Below are 16,417 nucleotides of genomic sequence, written 5' to 3'. Positions count from 1 at the left end.
GATTTAATTCAAAGACTTCACATTTATTATCATTGCTTATTGTTTGGCATGGTGTCAAACTGAAGGCTTGGGGGCCGGATCAGCTTTTATGTGGCCCATTAAAAGTAACAAAACTAGAAGGCAACAAGCCATGAAAAACTGTATGTATATATATATATATATATATATATATATATATGTATATATAAAATCAACTTGTAAAAATAAGGAACAAGAAAAATAGGCAAGGTGGGGGGGGGCCAGCGAGTTTCAAAAGAACACCAACATACCACATCCTTGTGTGTAACTATTAGCATTGCACAGCCATTCTTGGCAAGAGGAACTTAAAAAAACAACAACCTGTGTTTTGACAGCTGTGCTGCGGTGATGTGTCCGAATAACATAAATAAACAAAAAGAGAAGTTTAATTTGAAATGGGAAGTAACTTATCAACAGTTTGCATGACGACTTATTTCCAATTCTTTCCAAACACACAACGGAAAACAACCGTCGACTCACTCCAGCCCCAAATTGAAGTCAAGATTTATTTGCTGAATTCGATAGTAATTCACATGATGGGATTTTATCGTAAAATATATTTGTAAAAAAATACAGACATTTGCAAATAATCAAGCAGGTGAAAGAAATATAATAAATAAACACCTAAACTACTGGAAACAACACCTTTGCCAGCGACAAATACCAAAACTAAACATTTATATATTATTTACTAAAAAGTGTATCAAATATTTGAATCGGATAATGCTTCTTGTTCCCGTCAAGATTTTCACATGGACGATATTTCCTCATTGGGCTCTGAAAGACAGGATAAAATGAAGAAAATAAGAACACCTCCATTATAGTAAAATTTTCTTAATAGAGCAAAAAATGTGAGAAAATCTTGTAATTTAATATAACACTGCTCTAAAATTATCTTCATCCAACAACAAACCACGGGCCTGTGTTGTCTTACCTGTCCAGCTTCTGTAAACAGGAATTTGAAGCGCAGGGTGTGTGAGCTCCACAATAACTCTCAGGCGAGATCTCTCACTTTCCCTGCTCCCATCCGTCAAATTAACTCGGTTGATGTATAATGCTCCGGAGTCTTCCTCTCGTTCGTCATCGTCGTCATTGCCCTCGTCCCCATCTGACGACTTGGTTTCCTCATTGTTGTTGTTCTCTCCGTCCACTTTCTCGTCAATGTATGCTATCCCTTCAGTGTCCGGGTATGTGACAGCTGCTTTGGTTTCTGGAATGGAAAAATCAAGATAGGACATTACGGACTGGACACTACATGACGTATGGAATTGGCTCGATGGATGTATGACCTATTCCACGCCCGTTCCGCCGCTTGTCACTCCGCCTGGGCGCCTGTGTGGACCTCTCGAGGGCACACACACTTTTCAGCTCCCTCTGCCCGTCATCTCCCATCTCCTCCGTCTCATTGGACTCGAGCGGCGAGAGTGTGGTCCCCCCGGCCGTCCACAGTAACTTGACCTTGGGGTGACCCCCCTTCAGCAGGAGAGAGAATACGCCCACTCCTTCGCTGCTCCAACACACCGAAATGGATGAAGGGATGCTGGGAGCAACTGAGCGGGGCACACAAACGTTGACACAGAAAAGGTTTGCCATTAAACGCCAAGAGAGATGATTCCACACTCGGTCCACTAGATGGTGCTGTTTCTTCATAATGAAGTCGGCAGTGAATTAAGTGTGAAATTTTAATTGAATTGAATTTAATTTATAGTGATAGATGATAACATCTTAAAAATGATTTTAATTCCTTATATTATTGTTTTACATGTTTACACCTCAAAATATTTAACTTATGTTACAAAAATACACAAAAAATAAATGACTTACAGGAGGTGATAAAATAATAAAAAATATATATTTATATGATATATATATATATATATTTTTATTTTTTATTTTTTTATTTTATTTTTTTCAGTTGTCCCGTTTGTGCACCATTTAAATAGAATAATCTTTTGTCCCACTCCATATGCACGTGACTCATATTTGAAAAGGTATAATACTGAATGTACCTTTTGAAATAATTCTGCTCCATGTTGACATTTTGCACGTATATTGTATTCATGAATTGTTGGTAATCAGAACGTCACCGCCCGTCCTTGGATAAATAACGGTATAAAGAAAAAGCAAAGAGGGAGTGATTCATTCTTACCAATGTCAACATTTCTCCAAAGTCTCTCAATAGGTTCTTGCAGGGAAAGGTGCTCGACTCTGCATTTAATCCCTCCCCCTCGCTGTGTTTTCTCACGGTTGTTGGCGGTCCTCAAAGTGGCCGTGGTCCTGAAGAGTCTGGGGTGAACCTCCACGGGGCCCCACAGCTCGCCGCCCTCCATCACCTCGTCCTCGCTGTCATCTCGCTCGCCCCCTCTCACTTTCAGCCAAGTGACCGTAATGTCGGGCGGGTAGAAATCTGTGATCTCGCACCCCAAGGTTAGCATCTGGTCGGGTGCTGAGGTGGCGGACGAAATGTCGGACACGCGTGGCTGCTTGATGAAGCCTGCGTGGAAGAAAGTGGGACGTGTTATTCAGAAGTGGCTGACAAGTCACATGACTTGAGTCAAATTTATGTTGGTCATTTTAGGACTCGGTTTGACTTGCTTGATTTTCACTGCCGTAACTGGAAGATTAAAACTTGCGACTTACTCACAACTCGCACATATGTGACCAAAATATATTTCTGTTTAACACCGAGCCCTTCTGACCTCTGGTCTCCCGAGTGACCGGCTGCTTGAGGGCGATGTGATGGACGCTGACCCACACTCTGGTGCCTCCCTGTTCCAATTCAGTTCGGGGCAGTTTGCACTGACTGGAGGCTGAAAAGAAACCTTCGGAATTGGGTCGGGGGGAGGTGGAGGCTTGGGAAGCCACCGGGCTCAGCTCTCCCCCCTGGCAGAACCAGCGAAAGGTGATGACGTCCGGGTGGAAATGGGACGCTCGCACGGTCATGCTGATGACCTCTGCAAAACAGGAATTGCCTCTGAAATTTACATTCAGGAACATTTTTTTTTTTTTTTTTTTGATTGCCAATGCATATTCAAAATATAATTGGGACATTTATATATCCCAAATTTTCAATGGTAATGGCATTGGAAGTCAATCACAGGGGTCACATGAATACATTTTGTTAAACGTCTGCCTCACCTGAGTTGTTTGGTGTTTCTGCCAGCTGAATTTCAGAAACCTCTGGTGCAGCTAAAATTAAAAAAAAAAATGTTATACGACAGTTGCATCTTTCAGCATTCACACGCCAATGAATAGAAACTCCTCACATAGAACTGTGAACCTCTCGGACGCTCTCTCCATCACAATCTTGTCTTTGCCCATGTAGGACACCTGGCACTTAAACACGGCCCCCTTGTGGATGGAGATCTGCGGGATGAACGTCAGCGACGAGACCAGCTGCTGGACTCCACTCGCTGTCGAGTGCAGAGGGCCCTGGGAATGCAGCTTGTAGTAACCCATCTCTCCTCTGGAGGGCAGCAAAGGGCCTTTCTCCGGCGCTGGTGAAGTGAGAGTTAGGCCGTAGGGCAGATGGATGGTGGTTAGAGGGTTATAGAGGCAGTTAAAGTTTGCTCTGGAGGTCCCTACAGTTGGACGTTGTTAGCGGAATGAAGGTGAATAGCAAGAGAGCACATAGCATGTCAGTTATTTATGTTAAGCAATACAAAACATGAATTCAAAAGACCATCGACCCAAAATAAACCCGTTGGAATGGAGAGTGTCGGTGGAGGTACGCAAGAACTTTGGTGTGCAATGCGGTGTGACGATCTGATGTTTGTTTGAATTGTGTTCCGCTTTGAGACAATACAAAGAGTCAATTCGGATCGCGTGACAATCCTACCTGTGAGGGAGGTGTCGGAGATGGGCATGTCGTTGAGGAACCACGCCGTTTGGACTCGGTCCACCCTCCTGCCTTCAATGCTCACGCTCACCCGGCCCTTTTGGCCCACAACTATGCGAGGAGGGAGGATGATTCCCGACACCGCCAGAGACTTCTGTTTCTCTGAATGGCAGCGGAGAAAATGGAGACATGACATACGACAGTTTAGTCAACTCTTCGGTTTTATATTGGCCGATTACATTTTCCAATAATCGATATTCACATGGCTTGTGTTGGGAATAGGTTTGAAAAATATGCCTTTTTGAAAAATAAAATGGGGGAAAAAAAAGAGTGGAATGTTTTTTGAGGATGTGAAAATGAAAGTCCCAATAAAATAAAATAAAATAAAATAAAATAAAATAAAATAAAATAAAATAAAATAAAATAAAATAAAATAAAATAAAATAAAATAAAATAAAATAAAATAAAATAAAATAAAATAAAATAAAATAAAATAAAATAAAATAAAATAAAATAAATATTTCTCTCTATATATTTATATTATAAAGGCCTCCCTCACCATCTCTTCGCCTCCAAGAAAAGCCAAAGCACAACAGGAAGACAAGCACCAGGGAGATACACATCATTGCCACGGATGCCTTTGCAGATTTTGTGAGCACCGGTGCCTCATCTGAGGAAAAAAAAACAGGAAATGATAATGAAAAATATTCCACTGGTACTTCAGGTGTGAACTGACAAACCAAACAAGATGCTTTCATGATATTTTCATAATGTGAGATGAGTTGAGATAATTACACAGTTTGTTGGACACTTACAGTAATGAAGACACGCAGGTGTGACCGTGTCTGTTTATTTTGTTTGTTCAAAAACCTGTTGTAAATTTGACCTTGCCTTTCCCTTGGACGAAATGTTGTGAAAAAAAAAAAACACTGAACCATTGAATAGTGGCACCTGTGTATTCAAATGTTTGGAGAAGTTTCAATTAAATTTATTATTTGAGGTTAGAGTGCATTTTTTGGTAAGCTGTACAGAAAATTGTCACCCAAAGATGCACATCCAAAAATTGTTTTGAGTAAATTAGTCTTGGACTAAACAATGAATACAATTCAAAACGACATTGTAATGACCACATATTGTATTGTGAGCTTGTGAAAGGCATGATGGGATGGTCCAGGATTTACAATACAAAATGTCACCTTGCGGATCCAGTTCTTCCAGGTATGCTGAGGCTCGGGCCGGCTGCACCACACCGGGCTGGTCGACCGCACACTCCACCTCCCCGCCTCTCCGCCGCTGCTCTTGGCTCAGCGTGAAGTAGCGTGTGGTTCGGAAAGTCCCGTCCGGATTCTGCTCGGTGCCGGGCGGCTCGGGGAGGACGGTGCCGTTTTGCAGCCAGGAGACGGACATCTCCTCCGGATAGAAGCTCTCCAGGTGGCAGGAGAGGGTGAGAGGACTGTCGGCGGAAGGCGACTTTACGGCTGAGAGTCTGACAGTGGGGGAGTCTGAGGAGGGCACGGATAAATCATCCTGGAATGTAACATCTGGATCTCAACCACACTAGCCATCTGACACCCATTTAACATTTTAATCTTGGAATCAATTGCTATTTGCTCCAAAACTGTTTCCATTGGAAACCGGTTCTATTGTCGTGGCATGATTAGCATCTTTTGTTACATCCGTGAAGTGGAAACAGAAAAACAAAGCAAAGGAATTGAAACTTTATGACTCAGAATATTTTGTTGATTGCATCTTGGCATTTTTTAAGACTGCTCATGTGAAAGCTACCAAACTGGATATAATCCTTGGTAGGTACATTTTTTGCCACAAAGGCACCGCACGGCTTTTCAAGCCTTTGGTTTTGAAGCTCCCCATAAAATATACTGTACTCTGCATATGAGTTTTCATTGAACCAGAAAAACATGGGGTGATTGTCAAAGAAGAAACACATTTCCAAAAGTAAAGATGACAGGAATTATAATAGAAAGCGTGTGGGTTGGCAATAAGTGATCAACCCATTCACTGACTGCACCTGTCCATTTTGGCGACAGAGACTCTCCACACTTTGCTTTTTAGCGACAGGTAAGAAACACAGGGCAAAGACGACGACATACATTTCTGCTTAAAGACCCTTTTTTTGTGTCCAAAATCAAAAACTGCACTCACAGGTGATGTTGAGTTGAAACTTGAGCTCTTGCTTGGTGCCATTGTGGGTCACTTTGCAGCCAAAAGTGGTGTTCTGGTCCCATGGAGTCGGGAAGTAGGTAAGGTTGGCAGCGGCTCGGTAGAAGCCATCGGGGGTCTTCTCCCCGTCGAGCTGCATGCTGGACTGAATGACTTGGCCGTCTCTGGTCCAGGTGAACGCCACAGGTGGAGGGTAGAAGTCATCTGCGCGGCATACCAGCTGGCTCTCTGCCCCCAACAACATCCACTGTTGAGGTACTGACACAAATGGGGGGGCTTCGGAGGGGAACAGAAGGCACAGAGTTGGTTCACGCAACGGAAAATTTGTCGTCTTTAAAAGCGAATTGTAACACATGGGAGTTAGATTATAGGAGAGCAAATTGCATTGGGTGGTCAGTGGCCACAATGATTATAAAAAGTCTACACACCCCCGTTTAAATGACTGTTTTTTTTTCATACAGACAAACTAGATCCAGAAGATTCATTTCCAAATGTTTTCCATCATTCATGTTGTCTATCAGCATTGACTGATCTCTACTGTCCTCCTTGACGACAGCCCCAGTTCTAGCTGAAGAAAAATGTTTTAGGTTTTTGCTCATGAGCAGAGTTGCGTCTGCAGCAAATATAACTTTTGGAACGATGCGCTAAAAAGTTTAACCTTGGTTTCATCAAACAATAACACATTTGGAGAGTGTGTTTGCAAACTTCAGCCAGGTTTGGATGGTTTTCTTTGTAAGATAATGATTCCATCTTGCTACCCAAGCCCACAGCCCAGACAGCCAGTACTTTCCAGAAATTCCTGCAGCTCCTTCAATTTCCCTGTCAGCCACGCTCACCAGTTTACTTCTCGTCTGTTCATCAATTTTACCCTTGGGAATTATTTTATACCCTTTTTTTGACTGATCCTTACGAACTAAGAGAACCCTCTAATGCTGTTGGTCTCATTCGAACAGGAGTTTGGGTTGTTGAGTGTAAAATAACCCCCCCCCCCAAAAAAAAAAACCCCGCCACCGACATACCAATGACGCTGAGTGCAACGGTGCTTGAGTGCAGCTTTGAGGCGTTGTAGCGGACGGTGCATTCATACACGCCCTGCAGGCTCAAGCCGACGCCGAGAACGGTCACTGAAAAGTCTCCGTTGAGGAAATGGCCCGTGGTCCAAAAGAAGCCATCTTTTATCCAGGCGGTGGCATTCTTGAACGAGGCGACGCCTGAGCCGTTGCTCACCCAGCTGACTTCCACCAGCGCCTCATCCACTCGGTCCAACTTCAGGGTCACGTTGCAAGGGAGGCTGGCATTTGTATTTGGTCGGGCTTGGACGTCAAGAGAGGACGCTGTTCAAAGATAAAAGAAGACGTACTTAGGTGTACCCAGTGAAGTGGCTCGTGAATCAATCTAAAGAAAAGCTTTTGTAATTTCTTACAATTTCCACGTTCTTTCTTTTGATCCTTGCTTTTAAGTTCTTGAGTGAATATAAAGCCGTTCAGTCAACCCTTCACAGCGATGAGCTTAATTAGTAACCAGCACAATAAATACCTGTCAGTAAACATAAAAGCGTGCAGTGGAAAAGTTTGTACATCCCGTGACCTAATTGTTTGCCAATAACAACCAAGTGACAGCTGACACTTCCAAGACGAATGCCGTTTGGCTTTTAAAAAGGACCGCACGTGTCCACAAACACTTGACGTGAGAACGATGACAATCAAAGAGATGCTTTTTACGAGTTATTAAACACACGGCTTTGCTGGATGCAGTTAAATGAGGCTTTCTAATTACAGTCATTTGTCGCATCACATCAGAGAAATTATTATAGTCAACTTTTACAGTGCTTATGTTGAGATGCGGGTGACTCGATTCTGAGCTGTTTAAAGCCACTCCAAGTGGAAGAAAATTCTACATTTTTATAGATATATTAAAAATAAATAAATATAAATAATAAAATAAAATAAAATAAAATAATAAATGAATATATATATATATATATATATATATATATATTTGACTGGGCGAACTGGTCGCCAGCCAGTCACAAGGGAGACATAGTCACCATCACCGAGTGGGAACGTTACACAAGTCAAGCGAGTGCATCGCTTCATCCTCAGACGATTACGGTTAATATATTGTCAGCCAAAACATATTGTACTATAAAAATCAACTACATTAACTCATTCACTGCCATTGACGGATATAGACGCCAAAAAGTACTTTTATTTTACCTGGGCTGCCAGTGAATGAGATATTTAGTTTCTTATTAAAGCACACTGAGGAAGATTTTTTTTGCGAAATAATGTACTATGCAGTTCAACATTAATCATCAAGCGACAATTTGCAAGAGGAACCAAAACCATGTCGCTCCACTTCAGTACATCAATATGGATTAGCACAATACGGAACTACCTTTTTTCAACCACTATTCATCCCAAAACAATCGGCACAAAAAAGACATCTCGCCATTTAAAGCCATCAGAAAAAAGAAATCCAAGAGAATTAACATCAAGAAAAACTCCTTATGATTTCAGATGTCACCTGTTCACTTCAATGGAGTCCAGTACAGTGCAGGAGAGCAAAGCGACAAGGCAGCCTTTGTGCGAGGACACAATACTCACCATTGTTTATGAGGTGCAACAAGACCACATAGACGAGGACTTTACACCGCATGGCCGGGCTTGTCTTGAGAACAGCTTCTTATCATCAGGCCCTCTTGCTGTCTTATATAGAGCAGTGAGGTGACAGTGGGTGGGGTGGGCTTGACGTGCCGCATGGGAAATAAGAAATAGAGTCCCCTGGCCACTAAAAAAAAAAGGAGGCCGGTGATATGTGTGGATGTCCCCCGTTGGAGTGATGCAGCGTGAAGAAGAAGTGAGATGTGCAGGGACAAGTCAAGTGCAGAAAAGCGCTTACTTAAAATTCACAATGGCGTCCGGCCAACGTTTTGGGACTACTTTACATTGGTGCAGTGTTGCCGTGAACAAAACGTAATCCCGCTGAGCTTATGTGGGCAAACACTCTTGCGAGACTGCAACTCCTTTGTATCTGGTGTTACTTTTGGGCTCCACAGAGAAAAAAAAAAGGATACATTCTCTTTTGGATTGGATCAGTCCCGTACAGAGAATTGTTTGGGATTTTTTAATATAGTTTCGTTTTGCCTTTTGTTTTTTGTTAAATTGAGTAAGTAATTCTAGAGCGGGCTTGTCTTTTTTTAAATTATTTTTTTGGAAAATATTTAGTTTTTATTAGTTTTAGTTTTTTTTTTTTTTTTAATGGAGTATGGTGTGGTATATTCCCAAATTACTGTCAAATTACAGCCATACCGTAATATTAAAATAAACTCTGAATGCTCATGTGTGAAATTAATCAACAAAGATGAAAACAATGGACTTTTTTTTTTATTTTATTTGATATTTTAAACTATATTATTTTCTCTGCCCCCCTACATATTAGTCAAGCCACACTTTAGACCCGGTAGACAAAAAAAAAATCTTGAAGAGAGCCCTGTTTCTAAACATAAAATGTAATTTTAGTTAGTTGGCATTTTTGTAAAAAAAAACAAAAAAAAAACACCTCAGCTTCATTCAAAACAGTTAAAAAAAACACGCAGGTGGAACTAAATGCTGTACAGAAACACTAATCATCTTTCCAAGTCTAATTAGTCCAAGCTCAGTTTGTTTTGGGGTGTGTGCAATGAGAGCGTTTTGCTTTCACTTGTTCCACTTAACTTTGAAGGCACGCACCTGAGAGCAGTTTCAAGAGGCACTTGTGTTTCGCTCGACTGTTTGCCTTGGCTATCTTGAGCCTGCATGTCAGGTCGCGACGCGATGTATTGTTTTCTTTTCTTTCTTCTTTCGACAATCTTGTTCCTTTCATCAAGTCGGTTGCTTGATAAAGAGTCAACAAAGAGAGGGACAGATAGAGGAGAACTGATTAACTGCATTTTGTCTCTTGTCAAGATGTTGATATACCAGCTATTCGCAGTCGACGGGATGCGAGTCGCGAAAATCTGCGTTTAATTAACAGCCATTCAAAAGCACTGAAAAAAATAGTAATATATATAGTTTCAGCGACCCCCCCAAAATTTTGATAAATATTATAAATATTTTCCACAAGCAACGTGGGAAAACACACACACACACACACACACACACATTACAAAAACTATAGTCAATACATAATACTGTTGAGTGTCCGACTTCGAAAACCAAGATAAGATTATTTCACAAGGCCCAATAAAATGTGCCTTTACAAAGATAATATTTCTCACTTTTAATTGACACTGGCAGATAAATGCAGGTGAAGCCAGAAATCACAATTTCCTATTTTCACTAGTCTCTAATACTGACTAACTGTTATGTTCTAATCTTTTTTTTAGGTGGGTTTAACTCGACAATCGTACAGTTCAGAGTGCTTCGAATATTGATTATGTTTGTATTCTGTTTTGATTGTATTTTAATTTATTTGGTTTACTGTATGGCTGCACCTCAATTAAAGATTTGCATGTTGGCTAATGGGCGACGTTAGCCTGGCGTCACACAACACTGCCCTCTGCTGGCCACAAACGGGAGGTCGAGCGTGACGAACACATCCTGTATTTTGCTCATTCCCGCTAGGACCTTTTCCTAAACTTCATTGAGCATTAACTCTGAGAAAGAGGGTGCTAGAAAGGAGATCCAGAAAAGAGAAAGATGAAAAGAAAGGGAAAAGAAAAGAAAGTGCTGAGGAAAGGCGCTTAGTTTACATTTTGTTGCAATATGAAAATTGTGAGAAATATAAATATCAAAGTGTAATCCTATTTCTACTTAAGTATCGTAACAACGTATTTATACTCAGTTACGTCCCAAGACTGTCTGGGAAAGAGTGTGTCAGCGCCCGATATTCACATCTGCCCACTTGCAAATGATCCAGGAAGACAGTCAAATGACCCGATCAGAATGTGATGGAGCACAGAAGTAGTTGTGCAAATATAGGATTAGATAAATTTGTTTGAACAATTGCTCTTATAAGGCGGGCTTGTCCAATTGCATCATTTATAACACATAACAAATTACACATAATGTTCATATTAATCATGTGCTCAAAAGTCGGCGCCGTGGATGTCGGTGAAAGGAGTTGGAATAGGCGGTTCCCGGGAGAGGTGAGTCCAATTCTCTTGGACTCACCGCACCTCACCTCACCCCACCTTTTAAGGGTGGGGTGAGTCCAATCCTTTTCATCAAGAACAATTTCTGCGGCGTCATTATTGTCGCTTTGTTAATCTTTCATAAGAGCATTTTGAGCAGTATACATGTTACATAATAACTCTCTATATGTTGTATATTTGTGTGTAACCTTGTAAATGTTTAAAATTTCCAAATCATTCCCCTTTTTTTTCTCTGTTCGCAAAGCTATTGAAACGTGAGTCCGATTTTTTTTTCTCCTCAGCACGAGCCAGGGGTTAAATGACTTAAAAGATTTCCTGTAGTTGAGCAGACTTCAGGTATTTTCTCCGCGCAGCGCACCGCTCCCCAACATTTTTTTTTTTTGGCACCATGTAAACATATTTCAATGAACACGAATGAAAATACATTCTTAAAGATACAACTCAGCATCACTCTGACTCTTTTTTTCTCAGACTGAGCTGGCCTGTCTCCAACTGCGTTCTATAGCATGGTGTGTTATCGTTGCCAAGCTATTGAAAAAGAATGTCGACGTTGTACTATGTTTCGCTTATGGTTTTGTTGTATTTGAGGTAAGACTTGTCCGGCCTCATATTTTGGTGGTGGTGGTGGGGGGGGCAAACGTTTTGATTGGTGGGTCACAATGGGTTGTAAAATTTTGACAGAGGACCAGGAGCAGATGGATGGAGTGTTTTGGTAACCTCACCTTATCGGAGAAAAAAAAAAAAACATTCAATTTGAAATGAAAGTGAACAAAATCATTACAAATTATATGTCTTTGAAAAATTGCAGTATTTAGAAAATAAAACATGCACAAGGTTTATTCAGTTCATTTTTTTCCAAGTTCAACGGGCCGGATTAAAATGTTTAACGGGCCGCATGTGGCCCCCGGGCCGTAGTTTGCCCACACCTGCTTTAGACACCGAACAATCCGCTCTACCAACTGAGCCTCCCCAATAAAAGTCATTTTTACTCCTGTACATAAGTCTGCTTTTTTTTTTACTTTAACTACTTTCACCAGAGTTTAGACACCTTCTATTAACAACAACGTGCGATGGTCAAAGTGCATATGGGAGCAATGTCATTCACGACAGACCATCAAAACCAGTTGGAGCGCATTCCAAAGTTGGCGTATTAAAATGTGATTACTTTTCATAAACATCTCCGGGAAAAAAAAAAATTAAAAAAAAGACAAGCAGTCCAGATAAGATGCCATCGTACCTGAAACGAACATTGTACGCAATCACAATACAATCGAGCATGACACAAACTGGTTTTATAGGAGTGGCTTGGTGTATAAATAAAAGACACACAAGCACAGGAAGACAAAGCATCAATCTTTGTTTCGTACTGGGACGACATGATGCTGCGGACGACGTGCATTCTCCTTTTGGGGGTATTACTCATAATTCAAGGTGGGTGCGCACGCGGCTGTTCGGTTACGCTCGCTTTCCGTTTAAATCTAAATTGTTGAAGGCCAGGTCGGTTGGTTGCCTTGGAAATATTGTATGACACAAAACTCTTCTAACAATGATTCGCCGCAGGGATCAGCGTGTCCGACAGTAGCAAAAATGCAGCTTGAATGGGAATTTGTATTCATTCTTGGGTTGAAAGAAAAACCTGGTCGGATTTTAATGGTCAGCTTTGACTTTTGTATTTTGGATGTTTTCATTTTTTAATAAAATCCGTGATTAGTCGGTTCCCCCTGCCAAAGAAATGAATCGACGTTTTTATATTCCCACATTGATGAAGTGAAATCGAAATGAAAATGTAAATTATTACACAGTCAAACATTATGAATGTCATGAATTTATCGCTATCATCGCCAACCATTTTCGATCAGTTATCGTGATCGGGAGGTCAAAATAAAGTCACATCACTTGTTTTAATGATTTAGTTAATCGAGTTAAAGTCAACTAATAAGCATAAGAAAACGGATTAGCCGAACATGACCATCCGGTGAAAAATTAAAAAATTAAATTGTCATTTTTGGCCCATCCGACTCGATCAGAATATTCACGGAAATATTACATTTCATTCGCGTAAGAGCACATTTGCCCAAGTCATTTTTGAATGAATGAAAATGAATTAATCTGTTTATTTTACGATGACCAGTTTTAAGTTCAAACACTGACACTGGAAAGTTAATAATACCAATTATTTTGTTCATCTCTTTCCAATAGGTGGCTCAAAAGCTCAGGGTAGGTTCCGCATTATGCTTCATTGCCATGACGACGATGCCACATGACAGCATTTTAGCACCAGTAACGCTTTGTTGCCGCCTGGCTTAGATTGTGGAACGGCACCGCTCAACCCAAGGATCGTCGGCGGTGAAGATGCTCCGGAGGGCTCGTGGCCCTGGCAAGTCAGCTTGCATGTGAACGGGAGTCACATTTGTGGCGGGACCGTCATCAGCGAGCAATGGGTGCTCACGGCGGCCCACTGCATCGCCAGGTAATTACTGTCCGTCCATTCTTGCAGGTGGCAAAATAAAAATATGCAACCTAATAACAGAATAGATGTACTGGTAGATGAAATGCCGTCATGGGTTTCCAGCTCTTGCCTTATTGGGGTCAAGGTTCAAATAACACACCCATTTACAACAATGAGTAGAGCATGAATTATATCCATAAGTAGTTAAGAGTCAATCGTCATGATCTTCACGTGTCTTTTAACTCACTACCAACCGAGTACAAAAAACACAACAAAAAAAAAAATGGATCTGTGACGTCTTTAGCCGTCAATGGCACTTTAATTACCACTAAAAAAATAATGTATGAAATGAGAAAAAACATGTTTAAAAGCATCATTAATTGTGAATTCATCCTTTTTTTCTTTCTTCTCTAGCACTGACCTTAGTGTTTGGCTCCTCTACTTTGGAAAACAGAATCAAAGTACCACCAGTCCGAATGAGGTCAACCGCACGTTGGCCCAAATCATCGTCCATCCCGACTACAATGACCAGAACTTTCAAAATGACATCTCGCTCATGAGGCTGAGCAGCCCCGTCACTTACAATAACTACATCAGACCCATCTGCATGGCGAGTAACTCCAGCCAATTCCACAACGGCACCACCTGCTGGGGTAGTGGATGGGGAAGACTGGGGGCTGATGGTGAGTATTTTGTCACACTTGTCTTGAGTAGGTCACGACAGTTAAAAAAAAAACAAAACAAAAAATTAATTAATTAATTAATTAAAATTTCGCTGTCACTTTCTATAACATTTGCACACTCACAGCTACAATGAGGCACTCTAAAGCAGCCATCACGGCCAAACAGGAACAATATAAAATAAGTTTCCAGGGTTAGTGTTTGCTTTGCGTTCTGTAGGTCAAAGAAGAGGATTTGACATTTAATAATCCTCAATAAAAATTAAGATGAGATGAAATGATCTGAAGTACTTTCGTTTATATTCATGCTTTCAAATCTGGTGTAAAAAAAAAAAATACATTCACCTTGTGGTGGACCGTGGAATTACACACAATTACAAAATAAACGTCACAAATTGTACCCCAAAAAATAAAAATTGCCGGACCATAATTGCAATGTCCAGTGAGGTTCCACTTCATCATTGTTGACTTTTGCTTCTCCTGCAGAGCCAAATGTGGCCTTTGAAAGACTGCAAGAGGTCGAAATTCCAATAATCGGAAACCGGGAATGCAGCTGCGCCTACAGCCTGGTGGAAAACGCAAACGTCACCAGCAATATGATATGCGCAGGGGAGGAGGGCAAAGGAATATGCCAGGTTTTTGTCTCATTGTGTTATCTTTACGTCAAACCTTCTGAGCTTCAGCAGTCGTTATCAATTTGTCTTTTCAGGGTGATTCAGGGGGACCTGTGCAGTGTAAGCAAGGCTCGGTGTGGATTCAGGCGGGCCTGGCCAGTTTCGGCATACCCTGCGCCACCGGGCTTTTCCCGGAAGTCTTCGCTCGTGTGTCATACTACCAGGACTGGATTACGTCGCAAGTGGCCGGGGCCACCATTAGTTTTGTCACCTACACCTCGACGGGTGTAGACCAAGACGACAGCTTTGTGTGCCCGTTTGATAACTCGTCGGCCACAGCGACGCTTTCGAGCCTCAGCGTTTTGCTCTTCCTGCTGGCCATTCAGGTTTTGTAACTGACTGATTTGTTTGTTTTTTTTTTAATTTATATTCTTAATTCTTACCGGTACTTTGCATCCAATGATTCCGTTCCACACCCACCACCAAAGTATGATAATTACCTTAAGAACACTGTGAAGGTTTATGCAGTTCCCTGATTTTACTGTTTTACATTTCTTATTTTATTCCTAATTAGCATTGACTCCATTAAATATGAGACCTTGTTTAAAAAAAAAAAAAGAAAAAAGCCGGCGATTGCACTGATTATGTTGCCATGTGTTGATTACTATGCTTAAAAATAAAGAACAAGTGATTACTCAATGACTTGAATATTAATTTGGTCAATTGTGGGGAAATTATTGCAAATTATGAGCAATTACGCTGAAAACAAAGGATGAGTCTCGCCGGGCTTTTCGTTCTGTCTGCTTCTGTTGGTTATTGTTTTTCAAGAGTTTCTTGGATGGGTTGTTACTTTTATCTGTTGCTCTGTACTCGTGCACGTGCGATGGCAATCAGTCAAACAATTAAGGGGAAAAAAAAAAAAATCTGACCTTAGTTAAAAAGTCCTCCTTGCCAGTAGTTTGCAAAGCACTGCAGCAGTTAGACACTTTTGTGAATCACCCTGTAAGTCACAAAGAAAAATTTGTTCACCATTGTCATTATGTAATGATTCAATTCAACTTTTTAAAAACAGTAGTGGTATCTGTTTAAAAAAAAAAAAAAACATCTGACAAAGCTTATTTTTCTTCACATCATTTAATAAAATTACATAAAATACGGCGTCATCGTGGGAAATAAGAGTCCTGAAATAAGTGTCCTTTGATCAGCTCCGTTGTTGCGTCAAGGAAATGCAAACATGAATGAATTCAGGCTTATGCCATTGTCACACTCAACGCAGTGAAAAACTGTCGGACAGCATTCCAATGTTCCTCTCTCACCAAACGCGTAACAAAGCTCAAAGCCCATTCAAGTTAAAAAGATTAAAAAAAAAAAAAAGAGAGAAACATCAAGGCGAGGTTATTTAACACGTTTCCAGTGTTAAATGACCTTCCTTGTCATTTTCGAGTGTTGCCACAGAGATGCCAAAAAACTAAACGGTAGTAGTAATCCACCTGATGGAACTGA

At 41.0% G+C, this 16,417-nt stretch overlaps 2 protein-coding genes and 1 long non-coding RNA gene across 5 annotated transcripts; 2 read left to right on the top strand and 1 right to left on the bottom strand.

The window, feature by feature from the left end:
* Positions 1–209: 209 nt before the first annotated feature.
* On the bottom strand, positions 210–9,792 carry LOC148317569 (uncharacterized). 3 transcript variants are annotated; one of them, XM_088283878.1, is made up of 14 exons: positions 9,769–9,792; positions 8,644–8,827; positions 7,057–7,371; positions 6,020–6,313; positions 5,053–5,358; positions 4,416–4,526; positions 3,857–4,018; positions 3,285–3,599; positions 3,157–3,207; positions 2,718–2,972; positions 2,168–2,512; positions 1,308–1,568; positions 953–1,228; positions 210–795 (listed from the first exon to the last, which is right to left on the bottom strand). In XM_088283878.1, exons 2-14 carry the CDS (start codon positions 8,693–8,695, stop codon positions 767–769), a joined length of 2,772 nt encoding a protein of 923 aa, XP_088140004.1. In that variant the 5' UTR covers positions 8,696–8,827; positions 9,769–9,792; the 3' UTR covers positions 210–766. The 3 variants fall into 3 exon arrangements, with proteins under 3 accessions (XP_088140004.1, XP_088140003.1, XP_088140005.1); XM_088283877.1 differs by lacking the exon at positions 9,769–9,792 and having other exon boundaries at positions 8,644–8,870; XM_088283879.1 differs by lacking the exon at positions 9,769–9,792 and having other exon boundaries at positions 3,285–3,515; positions 8,644–8,870.
* Positions 6,018–9,552, top strand: LOC148317570 (uncharacterized). The gene is made up of 3 exons (XR_015840007.1): positions 6,018–6,117; positions 6,211–6,292; positions 8,557–9,552. It is a non-coding gene; the product is annotated as an uncharacterized LOC148317570 (long non-coding RNA).
* A 2,660-nt stretch (positions 9,793–12,452) lies between the features above and the next one.
* LOC148317568 (chymotrypsin-like protease CTRL-1) lies at positions 12,453–15,613 on the top strand. Its single transcript, XM_088283890.1, has 6 exons — positions 12,453–12,602; positions 13,371–13,388; positions 13,479–13,641; positions 14,035–14,303; positions 14,787–14,935; positions 15,010–15,613. Exons 1-6 carry the CDS (start codon positions 12,548–12,550, stop codon positions 15,307–15,309), a joined length of 954 nt encoding a protein of 317 aa, XP_088140016.1. The 5' UTR covers positions 12,453–12,547; the 3' UTR covers positions 15,310–15,613.
* The last annotated feature ends 804 nt before the right edge of the window (positions 15,614–16,417 follow it).

The sequence above is a fragment of the Idiotropiscis lumnitzeri genome, chromosome 20 (assembly GCF_059441095.1).
Source record: "Idiotropiscis lumnitzeri isolate Australia: NSW breed Sydney's pygmy pipehorse chromosome 20, RoL_Ilum_1.0, whole genome shotgun sequence".
Taxonomy (NCBI): Eukaryota; Metazoa; Chordata; class Actinopteri; order Syngnathiformes; family Syngnathidae; genus Idiotropiscis; species Idiotropiscis lumnitzeri.
Note: the sequence above shows the minus strand (reverse complement) of the source record. Positions and strands in the feature narration are given on the sequence as shown.